Source organism: Mobula hypostoma, chromosome 18 (genome assembly GCF_963921235.1).
Source record: "Mobula hypostoma chromosome 18, sMobHyp1.1, whole genome shotgun sequence".
Lineage (NCBI taxonomy): Eukaryota > Metazoa > Chordata > Chondrichthyes > Myliobatiformes > Myliobatidae > Mobula > Mobula hypostoma.
In genome coordinates, this window is record NC_086114.1 from 32,170,570 (window position 1) to 32,196,939 (window position 26,370).

The 26,370-nt window shown below is 40.1% G+C and overlaps 1 protein-coding gene across 4 annotated transcripts in view; it reads right to left on the minus strand.

Annotated features, from left to right (window-relative positions):
• The window catches only part of mapk8b (mitogen-activated protein kinase 8b), a 142,565-nt gene that overhangs the window by 35,695 nt on the left and 80,500 nt on the right, over window positions 1-26,370 (minus strand). For all 4 annotated transcript variants that reach the window (XM_063070667.1, XM_063070668.1, XM_063070666.1 and 1 more), the window contains 5 exons: window positions 22,457-22,626; window positions 19,645-19,774; window positions 9,554-9,612; window positions 9,208-9,346; window positions 978-1,143 (listed from right to left, as the gene is read on the minus strand). In XM_063070667.1, the coding sequence (XP_062926737.1) occupies window positions 978-1,143; window positions 9,208-9,346; window positions 9,554-9,612; window positions 19,645-19,774; window positions 22,457-22,578 (616 nt within the window). In that variant the 5' untranslated portion in view covers window positions 22,579-22,626. The remainder of the gene's footprint in view (window positions 1-977; window positions 1,144-9,207; window positions 9,347-9,553; window positions 9,613-19,644; window positions 19,775-22,456; window positions 22,627-26,370) is intronic.

Below are 26,370 nucleotides of genomic sequence, written 5' to 3' on the forward strand. Positions count from 1 at the left end.
TGTAAAAAAAATCTTTTCTTCACCAATGAACTTTATGATAAGATTAAAAACCTCTAGCATTTACTGAAAGTGATATTTATCATGTTACAGGAGAGAAAAATAGCTCGTCAACAACTGAACTCACTAGAAGTATCAGTAATTAACTTGAAGTTTCATTAATGCACATTTCTAAAATCCTTCATGAATCAAATATAAAATAATTGCTATTTTGGCATACCTTTAATGCCACCATCATTTCAAGTTGCCCTTTTGGCTCACAGAATGCTAGGTTTAATTTTCATCACTTTTGGGAAGATTGTGTGAAATCTGTTAGCCACTGCTGTCATCTTCAGAAGTAAACTTTCAATTTTTCAAAGCAAATGACTTTAAACCCAAAATTTAAAGGCCCATGTATTCCCCAACTCAAGCCTTGTCACTATATTAACCAACAGATTATTAGCAGAGACATGAAGAAGAATATAATTTTAGGTTATTTTTTGAGAGGAAAGCACTATTTGCAAGCTCGAGTTTTAAACATTTTTCATTTTACTTTGATCTTCACTATATGAAAGCAGATTGGTCTTCTGAACATAGATACATTTTCATTAAAATGCTCTAGAGTTTTAGAATTCCTTAATTACTAACAAAATTCCTTCCAAAATATAATTTTCTTTAGCTGTGCATGGTAATTACAGGGTATAAAGTTGTAAAATAGAAACTTAAAGCTCCTATGGAACTTTAATACCAATTCAACAATTAAGATTTACCCAGGTAGATCTTTCAGTAGTTAAGAGTAATTCAATTAACATTAGAAGTTACACAAAATAAGAACAATGATGGAAAGATGGGATGAAAGTAAAACCCTTCCTTACAGGTAGAGATTTAACCCAGTGGTTTAATGCAGAATTAACTCAATAGGAACAAAATGTTACAATTTTGATGGACCTAAACAGAAAAGTCATCTTCCTATATAAGCACATAGGTCAGAGTGCACTAACCATTTTCTTTATATCCCATTCCTAGAATGACCTCTGGAGCACGGTAGTATCGTGTAACCACATAAGGTGTCATCAGGAAACTAGTTCCTGCTGTTCTTGCCAGTCCAAAGTCTAAGATCTTCAATGTACAGTCTGCTTTCACGACTATGTTGCTTGGCTTCAGGTCCTAAAAGTCAGAAAACAAAAATTATTTATTTGGTCACCAGGACATAGATCCAAGCCCATTTCCCATTGGAAAGTTCAGTCAATGCAAGACTCCCCAACCTCCATTCTAACAACTTTCTACACCATCAAAAATGTCTGCATCATTGTGTGGTTCAAAGGCTACAAGGCAATGGACCCCAAGACCCTAAGTGGGCAGTAAAAACAGTCAAGACGATCACTGGGTCTCCCTCCCCACCCCCATCTGTGGCATTTACTGAGAGTGCTGTATGCAAAGGGCACGAAGGGCTCAAAAGGTTGTTGAGGATTCCTACCACCAATCCCATAATCTCTTCGACACACTACCATCAGGAAGGAGATACCGGAGCATCAGCACCAGACTTGAGATTCTTCCCTCAGGCTGTGAGATTAATGAATACCCTACCACCAACCAAGGTCTCGTCACTAGGACACTAAGTTGTTCACCGTACTATGCACTTGACATGCATTTTATTTGCGGTAATATTTTGTTTTATTTGTGTGTGAGATATATGTACTGTGGGTACATCATGGTCTCGAGGAATGTTCTTTTGTTTGCTTGTGTGTACAGTGCCTATAAAAAGTATTCATTTCCCTTAGAAGTTTTCATGTTTTATTGTTCTACAACACTGAATCACAGTGGGTTTAATTTGTTTTTTTTTACACTGATCAACAGAAAAAGACTCGTGTCAAAGTGTAAACAGATCTCCACAAAATGATCTAAATTAATTACAAATATTAAACACAAAATAATTGATTGCTTAACTATTCACCACCCTTTAATATGACACATCAAATCATCACTGGTGCAGCCAATTGGTTTTAGAAGTCATATAATTAGTTAAATGGAGATCACTGTGTGCAATCAAGGTGTCTCAATTGATTGTAGTAAAAATACACCTATATCTGGAAGGTTCAACTGCTGGTGAGTCAGTATCCTGGCAAAAACTACACCAGGAAGACAAAAGAACACTCCAAGCAACTCTGTGAAAAGGTTATTGAAAAGCACAAGTCAGGAGATAGAAACAAGAAAATTCTCAAGTCACTGAATATCCCTTAGAGTACAGTTAAGTCAATCATCAAGAAATGGGAAGAATATGGCACAGCTATAAATCTGCCTAGAGCAGGCTGTCCTCAAAAATTGAGTGACTATGCAAGAAGGGGACGAGTGAGGGAGGACACCAAGAGACAATATGACAACTCTGGAAGAGTTACAAGCTTCAGAGGCTGAGATGGGAGAGACCGCACATACAACAACTGTTGTCCAGGTGCTTCACCAGTCGCAACTTTATGGGAGAGTGGCAAAGAGAAAGCCACTATTGAAAATATCCCACAGGAAATCTCGGCTAGAGTTTGCCAGAAGGCACATGGGAGACTCTGAAGTCAGCTGGAAGGTTTGATGATCTGATGAAGCCAGAATTAAGCTTTTTGGCCATTAGACTAAATGCTGTGTTTGGCATAAGCCAAACGCCGCACATCAAAAACATACCATCTCTACCGTAAAGCATGGCGGTGGCTGCATTGTGCTGTGGGGATGCTTCACTGCAGCAGGCCCTGGAAGGCTTGAGAAGGTAGAGGGTAAAACTAATGCAGCAAAATACAGGGAAATCTTGGCAGGATAACCTGATGCAGTTTGCAAGAGAACTGTGACTTGGAAGAAGACTTGTTTTCCAGCAAGACAGGAACTCAAGTATAAAGCCAAAGCTACACAGGAATGGTTTCAAAACAACAAAGTTTAAGTCCTGGAGTGGCCAGGTCAGAGTCCAGACCTCAATCCAGTTGAAAATTTGTAGCTGGACTTTAAAAGGGCTGTTCACTCATGATCCCCATGCAATCTGACAGAGCTTCAGCAGTTTTGCAAAGAAGAATGGGAAAAAATTGCAGTGTTCAGATGTGCAAAGCCGATAGAGACCTATGCACACAGACTTAAGGCTGTAATTGCTGCCAAAGGTGCATCTACTAAACAGTGACTTGAAGAGGGTGAATACTTATGCAATCAATTATTTTGTATTTTATATTTGTAATGAATTTAGATCACTTTGTAGAGATCCGTTTTCACTTTAACATGAAAGAGATTTTTTTTTCCTGTTGATCTATGTCAAAAAAGCCAAATTAAATCCACTGTGATTCAATGCTGTAAAAAAAAACATGAAAAGTTCTGGCTGGGTAGGGGGTGAATACTTCTGAAAGCTACTCTATATACTGAAAGTTGACAATAAAACTGAACTTGATGATATTGGAAGGAAAATAGATCCTAGAAGATAATCACAACATAGTTTTGTAATAGGATAATGATACATAGCTTAAAATACAATGAAAATGATTTTCTAATGGCAGAATACATGAAGCAGGACTTGCAGTTAAATCAAAGTTACATAGCTAGTTGCGAATGAGCCCCCGGGAGCACATTGGATGGATGTAAATGTAGATCATAGAAGTCAAATCACTATCCTAAAACTATGAGTTGTGATGCCACATTAGAAACATAAAGCCAGAAAGTGCTCATTTGCCCCACTGATCTAGCAGTTATGTCACAGATAACGAAACCCAAGCAAAGCAAAACCACCTTCTGGAGTGTCTCGCAACTGCTTGGGGCCCATCCATTTATGGAGGAATTCTATAAACTAATACAACTATTGAGCACCATCTTAAAACCTTCAATTTAAAGAATAGGTCAATAGATGTAACCTGTTTATTGAGTTTCCCCTCCTCAATGAACTTTTCTTTCATTTGACACTTGCCACAAATTTTGTCGGTGCATTCCTGCTGCTTTCCAGTAATTCTTTGACAGGGAAATAAAGCTCCTGAAACAATTTATTTTCCTTAATGTTCAGCAAAACCAGGTAACATTTTATTGAAGTTGTTCAAACCACAGAATTTAATTTGGGTAGGACAAGGGAACTGATTTCTTGTCTCAGTGGGAATGCTTTGAGTATTAAGCAGCACTATAAACACATCTTACTAAATAAATAGAAAAGTAAGCTGAGGAAGAGAACCTGTTTGGAGCAGCTAGAATGTTCACAAGACAGATAAAGCCAATCCATCTTGTGTTTTACCTTTGCAACAAAATGGGCAGGTTACCTTAGAGAGACTGAACAGAACAGCAAAACAAGATAGAAAGTTCTTATTGGAAGGTTTGAGAAGAATATATGCATGGACAGAGACCAGTTGCATTAAATGTTTGTTTCCTTCTGCAGGCTATTTTAGACCATGTAGATCATGGAAAAAGCTCACAATCATAACCAACACCCACTATAGGCTAAAAGGGCTCGCTGGTGAATAACACCTATGTCATCAACTTATCTGTTGTTGACAACTGCTGTTTTTGAAGCATTCTTCAACAGTGAGTCACTCTTTTAGAAGGAACAAAATTTAAGAAAATAGGGTAATAGAAAGGCAAACAACAGGAATTTTGCAGATGCTGGAAATTCAAGCAACGTACATCAAAGTTGCTGGTGAACGCAGCAGGCCAAGCGGCATCTATAGGAAGAGGCGCAGTCGACGTTTCAGGCCGAGACCCTTCGTCAGGGACTGCGCCTCTTCCTATACATGCTGCTTGGCCTGCTGCGTTCACCAGCAACTTTGATGTATGTTAATAGAAAGGCAATTCACTGGCTGATCAACTTTTCCTTTGACGACTGCCCTCATTAAATTTGTCAAGGTTTCTTTTATCTGTTGAGTTCAACCAAACAATCTTGCATAAATATTTGAGAATATAAATAGCAGTGAACTGAACATGAGCAGTTGGTCCATACACACCCACAGCAGATGGTCACTGGAGAAATCTGTCTTGTGTACCTTCCTAGCCCTTATAAATAAAGCTGCATTGTGTCAATCTCCACTGTAAACACAACTCTCATCTGCACACATTAACTCTTATACAATAACTCAATCCAAATGTACAATTCCAGAATAGGAAACATTGGATAAACAAATAAAGATTTTTTCGATGTCTGATTACAGCACTGTTTTAATTGTATAACGTCTGAACGTATCTTCAGGTTCTGTTAAGATTAAGACTCAGTCAGGTAGGGCCAGATTAATTATTGTTACTTTGGACAATTAGCTCAAACACAGGAGTAAAGCTGAGAGTAAAGTCTGCATTCCGCAGGGATCGCTCCCTACGTGACTCCCTTGTCCATTCGTCCCCCCCATCCCTCCCCACTGATCTCCCTCCTGGCACTTATCCGTGTAAGCGGAACAAGTGCTACACATGCCCTTACACTTCCTCCCTTACCACCATTCAGGGCCCCAAACAGTCCTTCCAGGTGAGGCAACACTTCACCTGTGAGCCGGCTGGGGTGATATACTGCGTCTGGTGCTCCCGATGAGGCCTTTTATATATTGGCGAGACCCGACGCTGACTGGGAGACCGCTTAGCTGAACACCTACGCTCTGAACGCCAGAGAAAGCAGGATCTCCCAGTGGCCACACATTTTAATTCCACATCCCATTCCCATTCTGACATGTCTATCCACGGCCTCCTCTACTGTAAAGATGAAGCTACACTCAGGTTGGAGGAACGACACCTTATATTCCGTCTGGGTAGCCTCCAACCTGATGGCATGAACATCGACTTCTCTAACTTCCGCTAATGCCCCACCTCCCCCTCGTACCCCATCTGTTACTTATTTTTCTCCTTTTTCTCCCTCTGAATATACCCCTTGCCCATCCCCTGGGCCCCCCGCCCCTTGTCTTTCTTCCCGGACCTCCTATCCCATGATCCTCTCATATCCCTTTTGTCAATCAACTGTCCAGCTCTTGGCTCCATCCCTCCCCCTCCTGTCTTCTCCTATCATTTTGGATCTCCCCCTCCAACTTTCAAATCCCTTACTCACTGTTCCTTCAGTTAGTCCTGACGAAGGGTCTCGGCCTGAAACGTCGACTGCACCTCTTCCTAGAGATGCTACCTGGCCTGCTGTGTTCACCAGCAACTTTTATGTGTGTTGAGTAAAGTTGAGAGTGTTGCTTGGTTCTCAGTATACAGGGCTTTCTCTTTATGCTTTAAGTCAAGCCTCTAATCTAAAACAATTCACACTAGAAGAGCAGTGAAACTTCCGGAAGCTAGCTTCCTGATATATTGGTCAATAGTTGAATGACAGGGAAAAGGTGATATCTTGCTGACAAGGCTGGTCAAAATTGATATTTTTTTTTAGATTATGAGGACACTCAGTCCTCGTTTATTGTCATTTAGAAATGCGTGCATTATTTCACCCAGAGAGTGGTGGATATATGGAATGCTCTGCCCCAGAAGGCTGTGGAGGCCAAGTCTCTGGATGCTTTCAAAAAAGAGATGGATAGAGCTCTTAAAGATAGAGGAATCAAAGGTTATGGGGATAAGGCAGGAACTGGATACTGACAGTGGATGATCAGCCATGATCACAGTGAATAGCGGTACTGGCTCGAAGGGCCGAATGGCCTACTCCTGCACCTATTGTCTATTGTCTATTGAAATGATACAATGTTCCTTCAGAGTGGTATCACAAAAAAAACAGGACAAACCAAAGACTAACACTGACAAGACTACATAATTATAACATATAGTTACAGCAGTGCAAAGCAACACCATAATTTGATAAAGAGCAGACCATGGGCACGGTAAAAAAAAAAGTCTCAAAGTTCCGATTGACTCCCCATAGTCCCGATAGCAGGCGGCAAAAGGGAGAAACTCTCCCTGCCATAAACCTCCAGGTGCCGACAACTGCCGATGCATTGGAAGCACACAACCACAGTCGACTCTGAGTCCATCTGAAAACTTCGAGCCTCCGACCAGCCCTCCGACACCGAGCACCGTCTCTGCCGAGCACTTTGACCCCGCCCTGGCCGCCGAGCAACAAGCAAAGCCGAGGACTCGGGGCCTTCTCGATCACACAGTACCAGCAGCAGCGAAAAAGGCATTTCAGAAGTTTCTCCAGATGTTCCTCCGTTCTCTCATATCTGTCTCCATCAAATCAGGATTGCGCACGGCACCCTACTTGACAGATTACAGATATCATTCACTGGAGTGGCCGCTGCGCGCTGCGTCATGTCGCCATCTTCTCCTCCTTCACAATCTTTCTCCTTCTCACTCTTGGTGTTAAAAGGATCTCAATCTCCTTTACATTCATAAAAAGGGCACGCTACACCAGATGACCTAACCTTTAACTCCGGGTCAAAACAACTGCATGAAGCGTCTTCAAAACCACACACATCTTCCCACCACAAGCAAGAGGAAGCCTGCAGATGCTGGAAATCCAAAGCAACACACACAAAACGCTGGAGGAACTCAGCAGATCGGACAGCGTCTACGGAAATGAATAAAAAATCGGTATTTCGAACTGAGACCCTTTTTCAGGACAATTAAAGAGAAATCCCTGCAATATGACAAAAATTACATTACAATATTCTGACTGCTTTACCATGTATTCCTTATACTAATAAAACTGAACAGGGTATAACTATTTGGTGCATTTTCCTACTAATCATACAAATAACCGTGTTGCAGGCTGCTATTTTACATTAACATCCTCAAGCTTCCCTTGAGTTGCCACTGGCACATAACTTCCACTGAGCTGCACCTGGAGAGTCATTAATTGGAATCCAACTTAAAAAAGACCACTTTTCCACATCTCAAGCAGCTGTCAAATTAGAGTAACTTCATTTCATCCTCCATGAAATCCCACATATTGACTGCATATTCTCACTTCAGAAAAGACTGGCTTTGGCAAGTAATATATTTATAAATAAGAGAATATGTAAAGCCACTGCTGCCTTAAAATGACTTTAGCAAAGCATATTTCCCTCCCCATGTTTGTACTTCTGACAAACAGCCAACTTGAGCCATTTTGTTTAGAAACAGGGAACACTCAAGACAAAAGAAAATCACTGAGATGTTACAAGCAAAATACAACAGAACTGCATTGGCATAAATGAATTTGAAAATAATTCCAATATTCTGGGACTTGGTCCATAAATAAAACCTGCACAGGATGATGTTTAAATTCTGAATTTAGAATGACAATGGAAGCACAGAATGATACATTGCTAATATCCCATGGAAGCAAAACATCATGCTAAAGAAACTCAGGAGGTCAGGCAGCTTCTCTGGAGGGAAATGAACAGTCAATATTTTGGGCTGAGATCCTTCATCAGGACTGGAAGAAGAGGGCAGAAATCAGAATAAAGGGGGGGGGGTGGGTGATAAATCCGGGTGAAGGGAGCAAGGTAAGGAGTGGGAATGGCCTGTAAAGCTGGGAAGTGATAGGTGAAAGAGGTAAACTCTGGCTGTACCCTCTCTCTTTCCAGTCCTCATGAAGTGCCTTTGTATAAAATGCTGGTTGTTCACTTCCTTCCATTGATGCTGCCTGACCTGCTTCCAGCATTCTGTGCACGTTGGTCAAGATATCCACCATCTGCAGAATCTCGTGTTCCCTGTTTACCAGTCTATCCATTACAATCATAAAAATCAAAATACATTCATTTTAGCTTTTACACCGAGGAAGTAAAGATCAGCTCACTGTTGGTTTGCATTTTAACATTTGCAAAACAATGACCTGCACTCAGTGTAACTATGGTTAGTACAATGATCTTATATACAATGATCTTATATACAATGTACAGTATCTGAAGAGGAACTATCAACTGCTTTATAAATAGTAGCAGCAAACCGATGGCAAAGTAGAACATTACAGTTAATCCTCAAGTGAGAATACAATAGTGAAAATGGCTTCCTTAATTTCTTTCCTTCACTTGGGCTACATATTTTAGAATTGCTTTCTTCCTACTGGTATGAATAGCATCAAAAGTTTCGAACATGTCTTTCATCAGTAGCACTGAAGTCTAGCAATTAACTACAGCGGAAGAGGATCTCTAATCGCCACATGGTTCTTTCCTCCCCCACCTTACAATCAGACAATGAGAACCCAATAACAAAACTGCAGCCTTCCACAGTGTGCTATTGCATGACACCAGTCAAAAGATAATCACTGCCTAAAATTACACTGAAACGACTAGTTTTTAGTTAATGTTCAATCTAGATTTGCCTTAGACTGTAGAAAAAAAAATCACTGACCCGGTGTATAATGCCAGCTGAATGAAGGTGCTTGATGCCACACAGCATCTGATAGAGTAGGTAAGACATTCGCTCATGGTCTAGTTCCATCTGAATCACCTGACAGAGATTGGCATCCATAAGTTCCATCACTATGTAACTGTCAGCAAGAACAATCAAGGAGAAAAGCACATTCATGTGTCATTAAAAGAATGCATCAACAGTTTCTAATTTCTTATTTAACTACTGTCACCTGTAGTAACAGCACTAAAAAAAAATCAAAATGCTTTGTAACATTATGGAATATGAGAAACAACCCAATATGCTTAAAATTTCCTTCTTTACACCATTATGGTAAAATACTTACACATCTTGAAATTCCTCAAGTGATTTTTGTGGTGTAAATACATTCAGCAGGCCAATTATCTGGAATACATTGAATATTCAAAGGTTAATGTAACTAGTGTTTAATTTGTGTACGTTCTAAGCTTATTCCTGTCTCAGACTATAAGGAACTGTTAATAATTTTCATTGCTGAAGTCATTTAAACTTATTTATAGTCATTAAACAGATAAGCAGAAAACATTACCAAAAACATATGCACTCATCTAATTAGCCTTTTAATTCATATTTCAGAACCTCGAAAGAGAAAGTTCATAGAAAAAAAAACAAATAATTTATTGTCAGCAAGAATAGAAAAGACTCAGTAAACATTTTTTTGCAAAATGATTTTGTGGCATCATGAACAGTTTTCAGTAGAAAGGAATTCACACCCTCATCCTGAGCAGCATCTTTGAATTATTGGAATTAATAATACTATTAAAGGGTGTGATTTTTTTCCCACTGAAAGAAAATGTTCGTGTATACAGTGTGAGTAGAAGTCTGCTGTGAACCCATGGATTTAAAAGAGCTGATGAGCTATCGTTTAATGCCACCGGAAAATCAGCAACTGTTAACTTATTTCAGTAGAAACATTATACAACCCAGAAATTTCTCATTTCAAGTAAAGATTTTACCACCAATTATGAGGCTCAAGTTAAAAACAATTTCTCCTTTTTAAAATGGTGATTAGCATCTTGTAGGGAAATATATATAGTACCTCCCTCGATATTGATTGCATAGTCTCTCAGTGGATCCTGCTTCATACTTTATTCAGCTGATAGAATCTAGGCCTCCAATTTCCCGAGATGGGTAACAGTTTAAAATCAGTGTTCTTTCCCCTCAATATAACCACGACTGTAAAGCATGTTGGGACGTACTGAGCAGAACCAAATCTGACTTAATATCAGTTCCACAGAAGAATGTATCATGATGATAGCTCATATGGATATTTACATCAAAAGAAATAAAAAGTAAATTTGGAATAAATAGAAAATGCTGGAAATATTTGGCCGGGCAGGCAGCACAAGGATGCTTCAAATTGAAGTTTTTCCCATTGGGAAAAGTTAGGAAAAGACATTTGAGTTACATAAAGAATGGATAACAATGTTGTCGGGGTAAACTGTACAACAGCCAATATTGCTGATGCCATGTAGGTCTATCGACCCAGATTCAACCTTGATCTCTAGTCTATGTGAGCAGTTTGCTGTTTTCCCTGTGACTACCTGGGTCTCCTCCAAAGAAGCTTCCATTTTCTCCTACATTCCAAAGCCCCCCAAAAAATGTACAGGTTCCCAAGTTAATTGTAAACTATCCAGTGTGCAGCTAAGTGGTAAATCTAGGAGGCAGAAAAGAAAGGTGAAGTTGATGGGAACATGGGGAGAATATGATGAGGTAAGATTTGTGTAAAAATATGCATTTAATTGTCTTCATAGGACTTGGTGGGCCATTGACCTTGATTCTGTACTATTCCTCTCTCTATGAGATAGAGTTTCTGGGCCAGGGAAAGTTTAAAGAAGGAGTGCTAGCTTCGAGAGGGTTCACACACAAGATGACGCCGGTACCAGTTTTCCTCTAAAATATACTTCTTTTGAATTACTTTTACTGCAACCTGAAGTATGCAAATTTCCTCTTAACAACGGACTATGAAATTACATCAATGACCTTCAGATCTCATGATTGACGATCAAGTGCGAAGCAGGAGTCATGAGCTCCAGCGGAGCAGTTAAGCATGGTGCCTTTAAGGGTTAATGCGGCAGGAGAGGCAGAATGCAAACCAAGCTGAAGTGCAGAAAGACAAGGCCTTCGCTACCCAGCATCTAGTTTGTGAATATGCAGTCACTGGAAAATAACATTGACAATCTCAGGACAAGGCTGCTGTAACAGAGGAAGATCTCAGTTTGCATTGAAACTTAGTTAACAGTGAATATTCCTGACGTAGTTATCTGACCAGAAGGTTTTGCAATTTTCAGAATGGACCAAACTGTAAACTCTGGTAAGAAAAAAGGTGGCAGCGTGTGCTTTTTAGTCAGTTCTCGTTGGTGTTTGGAAGCGGGGCTCATGTCGACCTCATGCTCCGCTGACTTAGAATACATAACAATCAAATGTAGACCATTCTATTTGCCTCAGGAGGTCTCATCCATGATCCTGAACGCAGTTTATAAACAAACCAGTGGCTGATTATAAGCAAACACTCGCAAAATGCACAATATCACCACCAGACAAGAATAAGCCCATCAAATTATAGTTAGCGATTTTAAACCAGGCCTGTTTGAAGAAAATCCCACCCATTATCACCAACACATAATCTAGACCACTGCTACACTACGATAAGAAATGCCTACCATTCCTTCCTGAGACCGCATTTTGGCAGGTTGGATCTTTTGGCTGTACTCCTACTACCTGCATACAGACAGAGCCTAAACAGCAAGGCTCCAGAGATCAAGACAACCAAGAGGTGGTCGCGGGAGGCAGAGGAACAGTTACAGGATTGCCTTGAGTCAGTGGACTGGGCCGCATTCAAGAACTCATCTGAGGACCCGAATGACTACACCAGGGTTGTTACAGACTTTATTAAAACAGCTGTAGATGAATGTGTGTCCCAATGAAATCCTTCAGGGTTTACCCCAAACAGAAGCCCTGATGAACCATGAAATCCAGAATTTGCTGACAGCCTGACCAGAGGCATTCGAGTCTGGAGATCAAGAATGCTACAAGGGGTGCAGGTATAATCTCCGGAAAGCCACCTCACGAATGAAGTGGATATTCCGGCCTAAACAGGAATCAACAAAGAATGCTCAACATCTGTGGCAGGGTTTGAATGTCATAACCTCCTACAAAGGTAACTCCTACAACACAGGGGACAGCAGAGCTTTGCTTCCAGACGAACTCAATACTTTCTATGCTCGCTTTGACCAATATCTGCCGATGATCCTTTGGTCTCAATATCTGAAGATGACGTGCAGGCTGCCTTCAAGAGAATGAATCCACGGAAAGCATCCAGTCCAGACTGAGTACCTAGTCGAGTACTGAAGACCTGTGCTGACTAAATGGCTGAAGTGTTCACAGATATCTCGTTCGCAGATATCTCGCTCTGGCAGTATGTGGTACCTGGTGGCTTCAAGCAGGTTTCAATCATACTGATGCCCCAGAAAAACATGGTAACCTCCCACAATGACTATCACCCAATGGCACTTACATCCACAGTGATGAAGTGTTTTGAGAGGCTGGTGTTGAAGCATATCAGCTCCTGTCTGAGTGGCGACTTGGATCCACTCCAATTTGTCTACTGAAGCAACAGGTCTACAACAGATGCCATCTCATTGGCACTTCACACAACCCTGGAACATCTGGATAGCAAAGATGGATGCATCAGGATGCTCTTTATTGACTACAGCTCAGCATTTAATACAATCATCCCCTCAAAACTAAATCAGTTAACTCCAAGACCTAGGCCCCCTTGTGTAATTGGATCCTGGACTTCTTCACATGCAGAACCCAGTCAGTTCAGTTGGCAAAAAAAAGTCAGGAAAGAGAAACCAGTGGTCCATAAGTCAGTACTCACAGCCAGTAATCAGAAGTGGAATGGGTCAGTAACTTTAAATTCCTGGGTGTCACTATTTTAGAGGACCTGTCCTGAATCCATCATAAAACTATAATTGCAAAGAAAGCACAACAGTGACTCTATTTCCTCAGGTGTCTGCGGAGATTAGGCATGTCAACAAAACCCTTGGCAGGCTTCTATATAGACGTGTGGTAGACAGTGTGTTGACTGGCTGCATTACAGCCTGGCATGGAAATACCAATGCCTTTGAGCAGAGAATCCTATAAAAGGTAGTGGATTCATCCCAGTACATCATAGGTAAAACCTTCCCAATCACTGAGCACATCGACAGGAAATGTTGCTGTACAAAAGCAGCATCCATCAAAGACCTTCACCACCCAGGCTATACTCATTGCTACCATCAGGTAGATGGTACAAGTGCCTCAGGGCTTGCACCACCAGTTCAAGAATAATTACTACCCCTCAACTATCAGGGTCTTGAACAAAAAGGGGATAACTATTCTCATTCTATTTCTAGTGTTCCCACAACTGACTGTCTCACTTCAATGACACTTTCTTTATCTTGTTATTTCACGCTCTCATTACCTATTGCTATTTATTTACATCTGCATTTGCAGTTTGTTGTTCATTGATCCTGTTTACAGTTACTATTCTATAGATTTGCTGAGTATGCCCACAGGAAAAGGAATCTGAGTTGTATGTGGTGACATGTATGTACTCTGATAATAAATTTTACTTTGAACTTTGTTAAATGTAGTTTACTGTCTGCAGTATGTGTAATCAGATGGATAAGAATGAGAATAGAAGCCAGAAAAAAGATGTAAATACCGAAGTTGTTGGACATCTATTAAAAAAATTTTTAAAAGTCAGCATCTGTGCAGAAAGAAAAATATTAAAATTGTTTATTTTCAAATCTGAGCCTTTTCTTTAAATTCCAATAGACATTGTACTGTACTTTGTTCTTTTCCCAGTCACAAGCATACGATGGACAAGACTTTTGGTTAAGATGGTGCCTGCGTATGCAGGTTTCCCCCGCCATCCAAAGGTAGAGTGTTCCTATGAAACGGTTTGTAAGCCAGAATGTCGTAAAGCGAAGAAGCAATTACCATTAACTTATATGGGAAAAATTTGTGAACGTTCGCAGACCCAAAAATAACCTACCAAATCAGGCCAAATAACACATAAAACCTAAAATAACTGTAACATATAGTAAAAGCAGGAATGATATGATGAATACACAGCCTATATAAAGTAGAAATACTTTTCCACAATCATTGCCTCACTGTTCTCCGCAGTGAAAATCTCACGCAAGCGCTCTCAGCAGAAACACGGCACAAGCGCTCTCCAGTAACCTTTAAGCTATGAAGCTGCCAAATCATACCAAATAACACGTAAAAATACACAGCCTATATAAAGTAGAAATAATGTATGTACAGTGTAGTATCACTTACTGGAATTGGGACAGCGACAAGCACACTGATGATGGTGTGTTAGGCTGAGTCATCGGAGGTTGGGGTGGTGCAGTGGCCCCCACCCTCCGAGCAGGGAACCAATACCGATCCGCGAAGCATGCAGGGGTACAGCGGTGGCCGGGACGCACTCAGCACATCTTTAAGAAAAAAGCCGAAATAAACAAGCTAATTAATTAGGTGCCAGGTGGCACCTAATTAATTAGCTTGTTTATTTCGGCTTTTTTCTTAAAGATGTGCTGGGTGCGTTCCAGCCACCGCTGCATTTTTCATTGATCGGTATCTGTCCGCGGGCCGGGGGTTGGGGTGGTGGGACACTGGGGCGTCATCTCATCGTCGATCAGGGCAGGCACGTCATCTTCTTCTATGTCTGCCTGCCTCGTTGTCGAAGGTCGAGGTTTGTCGTCTGCTGTGGCTGATTGGAAGGCTTTCTGGACTGCTTGGCCTGCTTAGATCATACAGTTCTTTGTAAGCACTCAAACCATCCCGCAAATATGCCCTAAACCGACGTACCCTTTCAAAATTAAAGTCGTACTTTATCATTGCAGCGAAAATCTCACGCATTTGCTTCATGTTCAGTTCCTGGACGACTTTACTTTCGGTCCGTTCGCTACTGCATTCAGTTTCGATTGTAATCCTTTCCTCTTCCAATTGCATCAGCTCTTCATCTATCAGTTCTTGGTCATGTGATGCCAAAACCTCTTCAACATCATCTTCGTCAACTTCCACAAGCCAAACTCACTTTGTCCTTACTTCGTTCACCACGATCAAAACGCTTAATTATATCTAGTTTTACGCTAGGTGTAACAGCCTTACGAGCTCTTTTAGGCTTTTCCGATACCGTAGAACTCATCTTGCTAATGGATGATCACAGGCACGTGTTTAAGCAATACCGGCTAGAATGCAGAACTGAATCCAGGGGAGGAACGGCTGCTCGGGGCACAAGCTGCTTTTTTCGCGTGCTGCCTTTTCTCGTAACAGTGAAAACACCTTCTGTTAGCAAAAACAGGTAACTAATGTAGGTCTTTCGTAACAGTGAGGTTTCGTAAAGTGAACGTTCGAAAAGCGGGGGACACCTGTAATGATTCTTCGGTCATGATCTGAATAGATTATGAAACCATATATTTCACTTCTTCTATGTCTTTTACGTTTGTTTTCCATCTTTGATATGATTCTGGAACTGTTGGAGCCTGTGATTTCCTGTTTGGAGATCATTTGGATGTTCCAGCACTCTGCAGTCTCTGAGAGAATTCTGGGAGGCAGAGGTGGCAAGCTCGGACAGGCGGTGGGACAGGGCGCGAACTGATGTTCGACTCCATTTCGCTGATGAAAGCAATGAGGGAGATTGAAACATTGAGATGAATACAGAAGCTTGGAGATCGTTTGGATGCTTCAGTGCTCTGCAATCTCCGAGAAGATTCCTGGAGACAGAGGCAGCATGTGTGAACCTTGTGGTGGGCAGTTTGCAGGATGGGACGCGAGCTGATGTTTGACTCTATTTCACCAATTAAAGCTTCCATTATTTGCCGATTAGTGACGAGGTAGACTGAAACATCAAGGTGAGTGCAGAGGGTGAGCACCGGCTGCCTGTCTTTTGATCGCTCTGCTATGGAGAGGGAAAGGCCTGCTAGAGAGTGTTGCCCAGGTTTTCTGCATTTTGGATATGAACTTGGACTATAGACCTTTTTTCAATTTTTTGTTATTTATAACCTTTTGTTCTAAGATCTTCAAGTTTTTTTATATTCTGTGATTTTTGCCCGGTCTTCTTTGGGTTTTTCTGTGAGGAGGGAATTTGGGGGTTAATGTGCCAGCTCTATTTTGTTTGTTTTTTTGTGTGGAGGAGGGATTCAGGGTCCAATGTGCCAATACCATTTTTGTTAATTTTTTGTGAGGGGAGGGGGATTTGGGGGTCGATGTGCCAGTTCCATTTTGTTCGTTTTTTTGTGCGGGAAGAGGGATTTGAGGGTTGAGGCATCTGTTCTGCTTTGTTTGTTTGTGCAGGAGGGGGGACTTGGGAGGGTTGATAATTGTGCTGTCTTTCTTTTCTTTCTTGGTTTCATGGCTACCTAGAGAAGAAGAATTTCAAGTTGTATACTTTGATAATAAATGAACCTTTGAACCTTGAACTTGGTGCCAGCCAAACCCTACCCTCATGTGATCTGAAACACTTATCATGCTTGGCAAACTCCCTGCTTTGATAAGATAGTGTCCTCAATTTGAAAATAAATTGCAAAACAAATTAAAGAAAAATTGAAAAATAAATGCTTTGCACATGAAGCAGATGATATTCATAAATGCCCAGCTGATTTATTGACATCCTTTAAGGAAAGAAATACATTGATGATCTGGATGAAGGAACTGGTGGCATTGTGGCAAAGTTTACAAGCAACACAAAGACAAGTGGAGGAACAGGTAGTGTTGCAGAGAGGGGGAACTGGGAGAATGATACGGTTAAGAAAATGGGCAAAAGGTAGCAGATGGAATACAATGTATGAAAGTGAGAGTTTAGGCACTTTGTTTGGGAAGAATAAAGTTGTGACTATTTCCTAAATAGGGAGCAAACTCATAAATCAGAGGTGCAAAGGGACTTGTAATGAAGTAGAAATGCATTTACAGCATTCATTTCTAGTGGATGAGAATATGAAAGCAAGGATATACCACTCAAGCCATATAGGATGTTGGCTAGACTGCATTTGAAATACTGTGAGCAATTGTAGGTTCGATAATTAAGTTCAAATTTTTTGTCATTTGACTGTACAGATGTACAACAAAACCAAACATACAGCACATGTAATATTACCATAAGTAAGTTAATAAAATACAATTCAAAAGTGTGTAGCACAGGTAAACTGTGCAATGGAGAGAGGTTGACCTGCGCCTTCCTGAAGTGCACAATCATCTCTGTTATTTTGTCCGCACTGAGACTCAGGTTATTGTCCTCGTACCATTTGACAAGCTTCTCCTCCTCTCTGTAAGCCGACTCATCACTGCTGCTGATGGGATGATGTGCTGGTCCATGAAAGGTTCAAAAGCATGATCCCAAGAACAAAATGCTTAATGTTTGGAAGAGCATTTGATAGCTCTGGGTCTGTACTCGAAAAACTTCAGAAGGACAAGCAAGCATCTTATTGAAACCTGCTAAATACTGAAAGGCTTGGATAGAAGGATCGTGGAGAGGATGTTTCCATTAGTAGGAGCATTCTCGGATCTAAAGGCACAACCTCACAATAAAGGGAAGTCCCTTTAAAATGAGATGAGGAGAAATTTCTTCAGCCTGAGGGGTGTGAACTGAAGGAATTGCATAGAGGACTGAGTATTCTAAATACTCACAACTAATTTACATAAATGTTCTTAAGCAGTTGAAATTAGCATAACAGCATTTTAATGCTGTAGCATGCAAACTAAACTTGACCTGGTTGAATCATAAACTATAAAAAAGACAATAAACAACACATATCAAAGTTGCTGGTGAATGCAGCAGGCCAGGCAGCATCTCTAGGAAGAGGTACAGTCAACATTTCAGGCCGAGACCCTTCGTCAGGACTAACTGAAGGAAGAGTTAGTAAGAGATTTGAAAGTGGGAGGGGGAGGGGGAGGGGGAGATCCAAAATGATAGGAGAAGACAGGAGGGGGAGGGATGGAGCCAAGAGCTGGACAGGTGATTGGCAAAGGGGATATGAGAGGATCATGGGACAGGAGGCCCGAGGAGAAAGACAAGGAAGGGGGGGGGGAACACAGAGGATGGGCAAGGGGTATAGTCAGAGGGACAGAGGGAGAAAACGGAGAGTGAGAGAAAGAAGTGTGTATAAAAATAAATAACGGATGAGGTACAAGGAGGAGGTGGGGCATTAGTGGAAGTTAGAGAAGTCAATGTTCATGCCATCAGGTTGGAGGCTACCCAGACGGAATATAAGGTGTTGTTCCTCCAACCTGTGTGTGGCTTCATCTTTACAGTAGAGGAGGCCGTGAATAGACATGTCAGAATGGGAATAGGATGTCGAATTAAAATGTGTGTTGCTTGAATTTCCAGCATCTGCAGAATCCCTGTTGTTTGTAACAAGGCAATAACATTTGATTATTCCGAAGAAATCCCTGAATAAGAGCAAAATATTTCAAGGTGTGGGGGGCGGGGGGGGGGGTGGAATGAGATATTCTACAACGTTGACCCGACTATAGATCAATAAAGCACCCAATTTATAAAAGATTCTATACAGCCATAATATGCAATTATACTTAATCATCAATCCAAACAACTGCAGCTGGAAATCTGTAAATGAGTCTGGCAACTATTTGCCTATAGAAGCTTGTATGGCGTATAGCTCCGGGTTTGTGCTCCAAATGTTTTTTTTTCTCATTTTTTTTGTTAGCTGAGGTTTTTTTTTGTTTTAGTTAGTAGGGGTTCTTTTTTCCTAAAAAAAAGTAGCTTTAACATTTTGGTTTTTTAAAATTATTATTATTGATACACTGTTTAGCTTGGTTAATAGTTTGACTCTTATTATACATATTGATATACTGACTTGATTATTTTAATGTATTTTTTTGTTGTAGACTTTCAATAATAATTAATAAAAAGATTTAAATAAAATATCTTGAAATGAAAAAAAAATATTTGCCTACTTCTACTGCTTAAAGTGTAGACCTTACATGGATCAAGCCAAAGGAAAAATGCCTGAAGATCTGTTATCAAATCTGCTCAGTATTTCTTTTTGTTGACATTAAAGGCGACTGACATCCTCTGAAAAGGAACCAATTTAAGACCAAGTACTGAGAATAACGTCGGTTATCATTTAATTCAACCCATAGACGGCATTACTGGGTTGAAATTCAAGCTATTACTGAATTAGCATCTATTTGGCTTGAGCATCCTGAATTAAAATAATCTGCAATAAATCATTTTCCATCTAAACGATCAAAGTACTGTTCAAGCAATATTCAAGAATAATCAAAACACATCCAAGTTAGTCATAAGCTTCTACTGCGTTTTTTCCCCTCTTTTGGTGAATTAACTTCGCATGATAAATTAATATACCAGATAAAGCTTCTTACATTTTTATGGTTGACACACTTCATGAGGACTAATTCTCTATAAGCTCTTTTCGCATGAGTCTGATTTTGAAACGGTCGGCTGAGTTTCTTGATAGCCACATTCCTATCGAGAACTGCATCATAGGCTGCACTATAATATAAAAATAAAGTATCAGGAAAAACTGTAAGAAATGACAACACAAATGTACTTAACTTAACCTGGTAGCTTTCAATCAATTCAGGCACTAAACAGTGGACATTAAAAGTTATGCTTTATTTAATGTATAGAGCCACAGAGTAATACATCACAGAAGAGTCCATGTCAAACCACTGACCTGAACTTGAACTGCAGCCCTCCATACCCCTCCCACATTCCTCTGAAATGTTGAAGTGGAACTCTAATCCACCTCTTCCACTGTGCAGCTCATTCCACACTCTCACTACCCTCTGAATTAAATTTCTTCTCATGTTCCCCTTAAGTAGTTCACCTTTCACCCTCGACCCATGATCTCTAGTTCTAGTCTTATTCAACCTGTGTGGCAAAAGCCTGTTTGCATTTATCCTATCAATACCCTCAATTCGATATACCTCCATCAAATCGCCCCTCATTTTCCTACGCTCCAGGGAATAAAGTCGTAACAATAGACAATAGGTGCAAGAGTAGGCCCTTCAACCTTTTCCTATAACTCAGTTCCTCAAGTGCTGGCAACATCCTTGTGAATTTTCTCTGCATACTGAATAATAAGTAGCCTGGAACTAAGACAAAATGAGAAGAATACCATAAATGGTGGAACAGTGATGTTTCCATGATTTATTAAAACAATCCTGATGACTGTTGATTCCCCACAGTTCCATTCAGTTTTAAGGTCAGCCACAAGACACCGGCATTTAAAAATGTGGTCCAGTCTTAAGCAGCTTTGCTCACTGATTCTCCCATTAGCTCTATCGTAGTGCTGGGTGGAATAGATATTTCTTAATATAACATCTATTCACTTGATAAGGAGAGCTGAGGAATTTAAAATCAACATTTTTTAAATGTATTCAATTGGAATCTAAGCTTGCTCTATAAAAAGGCTGAAATATATTTGATAGTTAGAATAAAGTGACATGCTCCTTCTGACTTTTAGCGTCAACATCTCAGATCTGGGGGATAGAAATAAAGTCATCTATTTATTACACCATCCTGACCTCAATCATTCAGTAGTTATGCCAGCTTTAGATCAAAGTTCACTTTTCTCTTCTGCTCTGCATCTAACCCAAAGTGCAACTATTCAAACGAACACGTCAACCATACTTGTGTAACTAATTGCAAGTTTTTGCCATTCCAGACAAGTGCCTTTTTCTTCTACTTTCTGCTTTTGTTTCTCTCAACTTTCACTATCAAGGATCTCAGGATCCCCACCATTTATCCAGAAATTAGCATCTTACACTTAACCAAGTTCAGTTAAACAATTCTATAAAAGCATTAATATCGTTATAACCAGTTAATAATACCATCCATGCATGCTATTGATGAATCTTTTGTTAGTGTAATCGTATCGAATGAAAAAATTATTTTTGCTAACTATTAAGCCATTAGTCATGGGGATTGCACTCGCTCCACAAAAAGAAGTGCAAACATATTCTTGTGAATAAGCTGGGGGGTAGAATTAGTGAGGAGCAAAACTTAATACCTCACCAATGTGCTACCTCAATAGAGAATGTTAATTGCAGGAGAGTAGTCATAAGGTGTAGTTGAGATTAACCCATTACTGAACTTCCTTCAGGAAATCTTGGCAGTAAGTGCAGAATACTGTTCAGGCAACAATCTAATTACAGGGACTGATGTCAACCATTTCAGCTTTTTTGTAACTCGAGTGAACCAGTGAGCCTTACAATTAAATTAGTAACTCACAGGCCCTTTAAAACTTGGAACACCTCTTCAATTCCATAGAAATGATTTTACTGTACTTAAATGTGAATTTATATTAGGTGTAATGTTGCTGAAGGCAGACTTGTAGTCGCTTTTTGACCACCAAGTGCTATAATATTAATGACCCAATAACACAAGATACACTGCAGCATTTTTGTGCAACTGTAAAAACATGGAGTTCGATTTTCTCTTCCTTACTAGTAACTGATATTCAATGCTGATTAAATAACAGCAAATAAATGTGGATAGTAAGAGACAGGATTCTAATCTTGTGAGAGCACACATTCCTCAGATTCAGACCCAAACAAAGTTCCAGTCACTTATGTAAAATACTTCAACTCTAATTTGTAAAACACAGAAAAAAGACATATGAACAAATATAACTGCACCATGCAGTTATCTCTGCCCACAGCAGATCTACTGAATATTCTTCTTTTTGACTGCCTCATATAATGTATGTGCTGCTTGGTTGTTCTGTGCAAAGTTCTATTATGCCATGTGAAATTCAACTTGCATGATCATTACTGTTGACAAGAGATCAACATTAATTAGCACTGCTACTTCCCATGCTAAGTGTGGCGACACTTGTGGGCCGCCCCCGGCATAACCCTTGACACAAATAACACATTTCACGGTATGTTTTGATGTTTCAATATACATGTGCTTATAGGACAAATAATGCTAATCCATCTAACCATATCAGCTACACCTTTTCCAACCTGAAAGTTTCAGCTTTATAATTTGTTATCTGACATGTGCCAAAAACAGCAAAACACTGATTCATTAAATGGTAATAAAATATTACATTAATAAAAGGGGAAAAGATTCTCCACATTTCCATTCATTATTTTTAAATGAAAAGCTCAGAGGTCAGTCCTTGTTTTGCATGACTGATGGCAAAAGTCAAAGAAGCTAACTTACCATACAATTCCCTGTGCTCCTGAACCAATGGGCTTCAAGTTTTGATAGCGTTTCAGGACAGTGAAGGTTGAATCCCCAACCTCTACACTGTAGAACTGGTTGTCGCGTTTGTTCCTATTCATGATGTTGGTTTGATAATGTGGGTTCACATGTACTGCCTTCCCTCCAACCTGCAGGGATCAAAAATATTTGTAAAATGCAATAAGGAAATTGTTTGAAGTAAAGAAAACAATTTAAATTGAGCCATTATCATTTTCTTCATGGATTTCCTAGGAATTCCACAGAAGTTATTAACTGGTTTTGAATCAATCAGAACAAGATGGAAAAGTAGACTGGCTCCTATGGTAGCTCAGCAAGTTCACATTTATTTGAAGGCTTCAATTTCCATACTCAGTCCGTGCAGTCAACATCCCCTAACATTAGAGTTACATAGTATTAAGTTATGTTCTTGCATTTCAATCCTACGTATTCAAAAGAAAGGAAACTTAATAGAGTTGTAGTGGTAGAAATGAAAGTCTTACACCCACAAACAATTATCTATAAGTATTGACTTCATTACCATTTTTCTTTATAACTGTGTCCACGTTTTCCCTTACAAATTCCTACATATTAGGTTCTGAACACTGGAGATGCTGGCAGGACACAGCTAAAAGCCGCTTAGTTTTATAAACTTCTTTCACCAAAAACTTGATTAGTAAGAACATCAATGATATTGTCATTGCATTCCCTCACTCATGTAGTTTTATGCTCCAGCTGTCAAAAAACTCCTATGCATCTAACAATCCTAACATTTCCCCAACGGGTTTCAATCTAAATATTACAAAATTACGGCAATATATAAAGTTCAAAGTAAAGTTTAAAGTAAATTTGCTACCCAAGTACATGTATGTCACCATATACAAACCAGAGATTCATTTTCTTGCAGGCATACACAATAAATCCAATAACCATAACAGAATTAATGAAAGATCACACCAACAGGACGAGCAACCAGAGTGTAAAATACAACAAACTGTGCAAATACAAAAAGAAAAAGGGAAGTAATAGTAATAAATAAGCAATAAATATCAAGAACTTGAGATGAACAGTCCTTGACAGTGAGTCCACAGGTCGTGGGAACAGTTCAGTGATGAGACAAGTGAAGTTGAGTGAAGTTATCCCATTTGGTTCAAGAGTCGAATGGTTGAGGGGTAATAACTGTTCCTGAACCTGATGTTGAGAGTCCTGAGGTTCCTGTACCTTCTTCCTGATGGTAACAGCAAGAAGAAAACATGACCCAGGTGGTGGGTGGTGTGAAGAATTGCTAAATGGTATGGAGGCATTTACACGTGATGGACTGGACCTTATCACTACTTTTTGTAGGATTTTCCATTCAAGAGCATTGGTGTTTCCATACCAGGCTGTGATGCAACCAGCCAGTATACTTTCCACCAAACATCTATACAAGTTTGTCAAAGTCATAGGTGTAATGCTGAATATTCACAAACTCCTAAGCACAGGCATTGCTGTGCTTTCTTCATAATTGCACTTTAAGTGCCAGGCCCAGGACAGGTCAAGTTGCTGTCCATCTCCACCTCAGTTCCCCCTACATGGACTTGCTCATGGACCTCTGATTTTCTCCTCCTGATCAATAATCAGATAATTGGTCTTGCTGACAATGAGTAAAAGATTGTTGTGGTACCAGTCAGCCAGATTTTCAATCTCCCTCCTGGATGCTGATTTGTCATCTTTGATTCGGCTTATGGCAGTGGCATTATCAGCAAACTTAAATATGGCATTGGACAGCATCTCTAGGAAGAGGTACGGTACAGTCGACGTTTCGGGCCGAGACGTCAACTGTACCTCTTCATAGAGATGCTGCCTGGCCTGCTGCGTTCACCAGCAACTTTGATGTGTGTTGCTTAAATTTCCAGCATCTGCAGAATTCCTTGTGGTTATGGCATTGGAGCTGTGCTTAGCCATACAGTTACAGGTGTAAAGCAAGTAGAGCAGGGGGCTATGCACAGAGCCTTCAGGTGCACCTGTGTTGATAAAGATCATGGAGAAGAATGCTGTTGCCAATCCAAAATGACTGGTGTCTACATGTGAGGAAATTAAAGATCCAATTGCACAAGGAGGCATTGAGGCTAAGGTCTTGATGGTTATTGATTAGTTTTCAGCGGATGATAATACTGAATGCCAAGTTGTAGACAATAAAGAGCATTCTGATGTATGCACCTTTGTTGTCCAGATGTTCCAGGGTTGAGTGAAGAGCCAACCAAATGGCAACTGTTGTGGACTTGTTGTGCCAGTAAGCAAACTGGAGTGGACCCAAGTCACTGCTCAGGCAGGAGTTGATAAGTTTCATCAACCTCTCAAAGCACTTCATCACAGAGTAAGTGGTACTGGATGATAGCCATAGAGGTAGGTTACCAGTTTTAGGCACTGATATAATTGAAGTCTGCTTAAAGAAGGTGGGTACCTCAGACTGCAGATGCAAGAGGTTAAAGATCTCAGTGAACACTCCAGTCAGTTGATCAGCACAGTTCTACAATACTTGGCTAGGTACCCATCTGGGCTGGAAGCTCTCTGTGGGTTCATAAGGTGGTTAACTCTTGTGAAAATATCAGACTATTGCCATAAGATGGGAATCAAATTAAATACCAACATACAAATTTGGAGGAGAGAGCTCTCAAGTCTGTTCCACCACTGAACCAGATAATGGATGATCTGACTATAATCTTATTACCCCCAGCCCTCTGTTTTAAAACACTTACTTGTGAGATGTCATGATAGAACTCCAAAAACTCAACCCACAAAATAAAAAAAAATCTTATTCTTGCTCTAAATGAGCTATCCGTTATCTTTAGATTGAACCTTAGTTCTACATTCACCCACAAGTTGAAAAATCCTCTTCATATCCAGCCTGTCCAGACCACCTTGTTTCAATCAGGTCCCTTCTCACACTTCTAAAGTTGAGCAGATACAAATCTTCCATGTTCAACCTTCCCTCCTTATCTGGCCATTCCAGGCTTTAGTTTGACAAATCTTCTGAGAACTGCTTCCACCACTAATATTCATCGGGCCTGGTGCACTCCAAGTGAGGTCTCAATGCTCAACATAATTCAAGCATGACTTCTCTACTTTTATCTGTTGGCTCCTGTGCAATGATTTCCATGAATACTACATGTGGTGTCAATTTCTCCATGAACATGAGAAAGTAGTTTTCTTTTAAATTTGAGATCATATAGCCAGCTAATGGTTAACATTGTTTAAATACCAAGGTAAGATTAGTCATTCAGTGAATGCAGATGATGGGCAGAATTTAACTGTTGTTATCCTGAAAACTGATACTTCATAACCTGGCATGTTCATAAATCAAGGTTAAGAGCTGCTCCACCTAAAGCCATAGACAGGCATTGGGGTTTCTAAAGGATTGAGAAAAAAGATGGGCATAATTAGACCACTTGAATTTGTAGAATAGGCAAGTTGAATAATGAACAGTTACCATCAGGGAAAACAGTACTCTGTAGTAGTCAAAATGTTTCTAATTGAAAAAAAACTGAATGTATCCTTGTTAAAACATATAAATTTACAAGACACAGAATGCACCCAGTTTGTTCCAGTAGTCAAAACACAAACCATTAAATATTCACATAAAGATGCTATGGTCTTTGCTTCAATTGTCACCTGTAACAGGCATCAAGTAATAAGAAACGACACACAAATTTCACAACAAGCTAAATCTCCAACAGCCAATAAACCTGAAGGAACTTGTGCTCTCTACAAACCATGCACAGGTTTTTAGTCAAGTAGTGAGATACACTTATGAGTGAGCATCTGTAACAGAATTCATGTCTACCCAAGCAAGCATGACCTGCACAACACCATGACAGCATCCACTATACAGCACAGTCTTTTGAAGGATACTCAAA